Raw genomic sequence first — 6425 nt, forward strand, 5'->3', positions numbered from 1 at the left:
TGTCTCTCTTGTCCACTTTCCCAGGCCGTCCATCCACCAGTGATGATGTGAAGATATCTCCTGAAGCATTCTCCTCATATTTAGAGCCACTAGTTGGTGTTTTTAAACATATGTTGGAGTTTCCAGGTCAAACAGGCTCCATATGGAAGAGCAATGATTCTACTTTGAGTCTCTAAGGGCCACATTAAATTATCTGAATGTTGTTAGGGGCTGTCGAGCATAAAGACGAAAAAATCCCTTTAAAAAAAGGACATGACATTTATTAAGATAAATAATCTGCTATTTTATTCTTGTATAGAGGAGTTTTTTTCAAAACATTTCTTCAATTAACTTAAAAATAAAATGTTTTGAGGGGTTAAAATGTATTCGAAAAATTACACACAAAAAGGAGGAAAGTGTTATGTGAAAATTTAAATGAATAATAAATACAAAAAATATTTGTTAATGCATTAGAACCATTTATACATGATCATACTTTGATGTTACGAGGGCCGCATAAATACAGTAAAAGGGCCCATTGACAATAAATAATTTTGAGACAATACAATACAAATAATTCCTACAATTAAAAAAAATACACAACTCCCTGTAACCCATTTCCTAGCTATGGTAAATGTATCTTACTTATATAGTGCTTTTCTATGCTTATTCAGCAGCCAAAGTGCTTAACATTAAGCTACGCATTTACCGATTCATCCACACAATTACACACTGATGGGAGTAGGCTGTAACGCAGCTCACCCATTAGGAGCAATCAGGGTAAAGTGTCTTACTCAGGGACACAACGCCACAAACTCGTCCCTAACTGGGAATGAAACCATGACTTCTCAGACCATGAGTCAACAATTCGACCATCTGAGCTATGATGCACCGCTATCACAAAGACACTGTTTCTTTATGTGACATGCACTAAAGATGACATCACCCAAAACTTTGCAGGAGCCAAGGTCTCGAATAGGCAAATAACCTCACAAATTCCCAAATATTTGTTTTGATATTTGGAGTGTTTATGTCAACAGTAATGTTAAGTCAGCTAAATGTCAAAACTTAAGTAGGTAGGTAGAACTTTATTATTATTAATTATTAATGTCAAGGTGCTAGATTATCTCGTTTATAACAGTGGTCAAGGACGTACTACTGCATGCGTCTTAGATATCCAGGTCATTTCTAAATATGCATTTTCATGGATATTTGAAGTCGAAGGTGGAAGTGACACTTGTTGGGTCCTTTACACGTGTAGAGATGTATCACTTTCTACTGCTTCTTCATAATGCCCCAGCATCATATTGAGAGGTGCGAGGAAACCAGAGGAAGAACAAACGTTGACAGACGACAGACGACAAATGTGATATGCTTCACGTTTAATGAGAGAGTTGACGATGCTTCGTTCAGCTCAGCCGGTTCGACTCTACTCATGGAGACACGTTTAAGATCCAGTCATACTTAAAACTCAACAGTGAAACAAATGTCATCAATTCAACGCCGGACAGTTTAACATCGACACGGTCGCACACTCAACATTAAGTAAAGATTCAAAGTTTGTTTCTTCTCGTAATATTATAAAACTATATTTGTTCATGCAACCACATTACACTTTCATCTACTTACAGACACACACACACACACAGGACAGGGAGTTTCTGCCAGACTCCCTAGTCGGCCTCTTGTGGTGCAGCGTGTGGCGTTCCAGCAGGAATCAGAGACATGAAGAAGTTGGAGACGAAGGACCATGCGGTGGACAGGTAGCCCACGTGTGGAATGCTGGTGGTTTCTCTGCGCTCCTCTTGTCCCTGCTGGGAGAGAGTTGGACTTCAGTCAAATGTGCAGCTCAAGAAGGAAGTGAACAAACTACCGGGTCTTGCAGGTCGTGGTTCTGCAGATTGTCGTTGTCTCCAGGGATCATCAGCTCGTTCCCCAACCAGCCAGCTTCATGTCTGCAGACGAAAACAACCGACAATTAGGACTGCTGACCTGCAGGCGGCGAGTCTCAGGAGTGAACTTACAGGTAGAGGAAGAGGACGGCCATGGCCACCAAAAAAAAGTGGTTGAAAGAGGTGAAGAAGAAGAAAACACCCAGTAAGACGGCACCGAACAGGGACGTGCAGGCCCACTCGGGCCAAGCGTGGTTCACCTCCTCGTGGGTCTCGTCTGCGGGCGGGTCACTCTGGGTCAGACTGGTCGTCTGCCTCTGAGCAGCTAGAGTTTGACTACACAGAGAAAATCCATCAACATCTTGGATAACCAGGAAAAGAGACGCGTGAAGGACTCACTGGAACTGCTGCTGGGCGTACATCTGCTGCCACCAGGCTAGCATCAGAGTGTTGCAGTATGGTGGCGGGATCCACCTCTGAGAGTACCAGCTGGAAAATAAAGTATTGTCACACACTGGAGTAACCCCAGAGTTGAACCTCAGAGGTACCTGTGCATGTACTGAGTGTACCACTGATGGTACGACAGGAGGTCTGCTTGCTGGGCAGACTGGTCTGTGTTCGGAGCTACATTTTGTTCAGAGGTGGACGTGCTGGAGTCCAGAAAGGCCTGTAACAAGACAGGAGAGGTTCTCAATAGGGGTGTCAATGTTTACATATTTTTTCTACATCTGTAGTCGTGACTTTTCACTGTAATGACTAAGGGTTCCGTTTCCATTTAAACACCTAATTCCATTACAGCAAGGCCCTTCCAGTAGTTATCAGATCAAATGATTTATTCTTGTAGACCCACTTCAACTAGGTACTAAATTACAGCTAACATAACAGTGAATAACAAAACTTAATTTACTGTATTTCTGGACGATAAAGCGCAAATGAAATATTTTATTTTTCTCAGAAATCAACAGCGTGTCTTAATGTTCGTGTTTAACTTGCTGACCTGAAGTTAATTTTCAAAAATGTGTCACAATGTTGGTAAACTACACTGCAAGTGACTGAAATACTCCTTAAGTCAACATAGTAATATGCCTCTGGGAGTAACACTACAATGCAGTACTATATTTATTTTCTAAGAACATTTATAACCATTTTTATGTACAATCAAAACGTGTTTTTCATGTACTGGTCTTATCTTTTTAACAACCGTTCTGACATCATATGACTAAACCACAGGGCCTGATTGGTCATACATGGACACACTGCGACCTATGGAGGATGGACTAAGCCCACAAGTTGCTTATTTAAACATGGAACATTTATATCAACCAGATGATGACCCACGGTGTTCTCCCCCGGCTTGAGCGTGCAGGAAGGTTTCGAGGGGCTGTAGGCGCTTGTTGAACAGATCAGGTGGAGGATGTAATATTCATCCTGCTGTAAAAGACAAAACACACATAAGGATAACAGGGAGGAAACCAACAATAGACTTTGAACTTGTAGAACTCACCTTCCTGAGAACATCCTTCACAAGCAGGTGGTCCTCAAGCAACTTTCCAGAATAAATAAGCCTTTGGTCTTTGGTGCTCTAGGAAGAAGCACCGACAGAAGAATGATAAACATTCTGAAGACGGGTGCTCATAAATCTTTGGAAAAATTGTGTTTCAACTGCAAAAATCAATGCAAACACCTCCCTTAGACCTGCGTCAAGACCGATCCGGAGGCCCACTGTCCCTAACAACACCTGAAGACTTGGACACATTTCCGGCATATTTTATAAAATAAGTTGTTACTTAGAATAGTTTTATAGTATTAACTATACCATTTTTTTTATAACATACACACAAACCTGTAAAGATTAAAATCCATAGTTAGTTTCATAAATTTACAGAATGTTTTTTATCTAATTTTCTATCTTCCCTGGACTTGCATAGATGACTGTGATCAGTTCTCGATGATGGAAACACTCACTGGTTTTCGGGGGTACACCTCCGACAGGTGGGACTTTAGTTTCCCGACCGTCCAGTTCTGGAAACAGTGAATGGTTTGGTCACTGCACTCCTGGCTGGTGGACCTTATGACTAACGTTACAGGTGTGTCCTCAGCATCTCCATCCATGACTGACAACCATCTGTCTCTGACGGAGAGAGAAAGATACACTTTACGACACCATTTTAAGACCGTGTAATGTTTTATTAATCAATTATTACATCATTATTATCAAACTGACTGATCCAACAACAACATATACAGAAGGGCAGAAACAATGCTGACAACACTGTTTAGCCATGACAACGAAAACACAGTCACGAAATAAGATTATATCAGTTATATTGAGCTGTGATGTTGCTGACGAAACAACAATACGTTGTTTCAAGTGTGTCTTAAGCTAGCGCTTTGAATTCGACGTATACTTGCTTATCCCTCCGAGCTAAGCTAACGTTACCCTCGGACGATTCAATACAATGTCGTTCTTGGTTACAAAAAACATCACTACTTACCCAATGTGGCCTTGAAATAAAAGAGTGACACCTGAATAATGCGCAGATAGCAGTGACTTTCCAGCCGCTTAGCGATATCCAAGAAATGTAGTCCACGCTGAAAACTACAATTCCCTGCAACCTCAGATTAGCTCGATTACATTTTCAAGGACGAGAAATTGTGCAGTGCCACCTAGTGGCCTTATTTGGAAATTAATTGAGAAATGTACCCTATTCAGACTCAGAATTGAATAGCACCATCTTGTGGCCCAGTTCTAAACTGCTTCGTGTGTGTCCAATTGAAATCTTCAATGGTGCTTACTCCTAAATTATAGCGCTTTCCACCAATATTAACTTTAAATATTTATTTTATTTATTAATATAAGCTCGCCACAGTGCAGGGGAATATTCCTAGTGATACATATTATTTTAACCAAAACACATAAAGTAGAAACTTAAATACACCAGAACATTTAAAAGAAAAACATACAAATAAAGTCAACATTTTTGAGCACATCAAAGCAAAATACTCAATTGTGACTTTTACACTTTTAATTTAAAATAGCAAAATACCTTTTTCTTTTATGTATCAACTCAGAAAACGTCATAATCCTTTTTAAATTCGAACTGAACCATTCATTAGTGCTTCTGTCACCATCCTGCCAATCACGTGGCTGGTTTCAGTCAGAATTGTCCTGGAAGTCACTTGAGTCTATCCTGAACAAGCTCGGACGAGACAACTGACTTCTTGTCTCTGAGAACGCGTTTAACATTGAGGACGAATATAAAAATAGTATTACACTATTAAATACCAATCAGGAATACTATTTGGATATATGTTTGCCTTTTTTGGACCCTCATCGGCTCCTTTTGGGGGTTTTTAATGGTCAATTATTTCATGATGATCTGAGAAAGTGGACTCCTTGTTATTTATCCCCCTCTAGTGAACTTTTTTGGTTTTGTGCTTGTATTTATTAATTATATTTGTATTTAATTCTACCTTGTTTTGTGTGACTTTGTTACCATCCACTCCTGGGATTTTAAATTCTTCACAATTATGTATTTAAACCTCAGCATACCAGAATACTGGCTCTTCCCATTCCATGTTACTGTCCCACCTTTTGTCAACAAAAAGTTGTGTTCATTTTTTTTTTGTATAGTAAATTATACCTAATGGAAGCGAAAACCTGCCTCCATTGTAAGGTACAGAGCATTCTATTAACTACATTAGATGTTATATATGATCATCTCCAAGCTGTTCTTGCACAGGCATAATGGGATCTTTTGTAAACCCAATTTAATTGTTACACCTTTATTTTATGCATAAAAGTCTGACTTTGAATATTGTTGTTGGCATTGACGGGCCATCGGCTGTGTTGTGTTACTGAATCAACAAGACTGTTTCTACAGATGAGATGTTGCACTTTGGTTGGAATTTAAATAAAGATTAATTTTCATCTTCGGTGCAGAAGCAGATTTCCCTGCAGGAAGTGTTGTCGTCATGCACGGGAACTGGAGAAACGGACGACGGTCCACAGGTGTGCGTGCGTACAATATGTAGAGATCTGAGAAACATTTACACTTTCAGGCCTCACTTCCTTTTACTCGCCTATCTCTAATGGATCAAAGAATCATTGTGTCGTCAGCGGTGCTATTTGCACCTCAGAGAGAGGAAGATGAACGGCAGCACAGTAAGACTTCCCTGCAGACCGGATGTCTTGTTCAACCTCTCTCAGTAACCCAATTGTGTAAAGGTTGTGAAATGAATATGTCCTTCATTGAATGGGCGCCAGCGTTTCCTGTAGAGTGACTCATCTCTTATCATGGTGAAATGTTTTTTACAAGTTTATATTGAGCAGCAAAACGAGCTGCTTAATGTTTTCACTTTTGAAAACTGGATCTATCTTTGAGTGTTTCATCTTATTGAACCAATTTTCTGAATGCGGTGGTTTCAACCATACCGTGTGAAGGGAGGATCTATCAACGTATGCAGAGAGGAGTGCTTAGTCTTCCTGCACCTCCTGTGGTCCACGATCACCTTCTTGAACTTGCTGGTGTTCAGAGCGAAGTTGTCATTTGA

The 6425-nt window shown here is 40.1% G+C and overlaps 1 protein-coding gene across 1 annotated transcript; it reads right to left on the reverse strand.

Moving 5' to 3' along the window:
• Positions 1–1344: 1344 nt before the first annotated feature.
• LOC148084608 (homocysteine-responsive endoplasmic reticulum-resident ubiquitin-like domain member 2 protein) lies at positions 1345–4504 on the reverse strand. The gene is made up of 9 exons (XM_087785981.1): positions 4367–4504; positions 3837–4002; positions 3376–3453; positions 3210–3302; positions 2420–2538; positions 2271–2360; positions 2004–2207; positions 1853–1934; positions 1345–1793 (listed from the first exon to the last, which is right to left on the reverse strand). Exons 2-9 carry the CDS (start codon positions 3981–3983, stop codon positions 1653–1655), a joined length of 954 nt encoding a protein of 317 aa, XP_087642107.1. The 5' UTR covers positions 3984–4002; positions 4367–4504; the 3' UTR covers positions 1345–1652.
• Between the last annotated feature and the right edge of the window lie 1921 nt (positions 4505–6425).

This window comes from Callionymus lyra, chromosome 3 (assembly GCF_982586985.1).
Source record: "Callionymus lyra chromosome 3, fCalLyr1.hap1.1, whole genome shotgun sequence".
Lineage (NCBI taxonomy): Eukaryota > Metazoa > Chordata > Actinopteri > Syngnathiformes > Callionymidae > Callionymus > Callionymus lyra.

What these genes read in the sequence shown, in the direction of transcription:
- LOC148084608 (XM_087785981.1), bottom strand. Translation starts at nt 3,983, where the DNA reads ATGGATGGAGATGCTGAGGACACACCTGTAACGTTAGTCATAAGGTCC. An exon ending in TCAAGCCGGGGGAGAACACC is followed by an intron (nt 2,539 to 3,209) that starts GTGGGTCATCAT and finishes GTCTTGTTACAG; the next exon opens with GCCTTTCTGGACTCCAGCAC. An exon ending in GCCGTCCTCTTCCTCTACCT is followed by an intron (nt 1,935 to 2,003) that starts GTAAGTTCACTC and finishes TTTCGTCTGCAG; the next exon opens with ACATGAAGCTGGCTGGTTGG.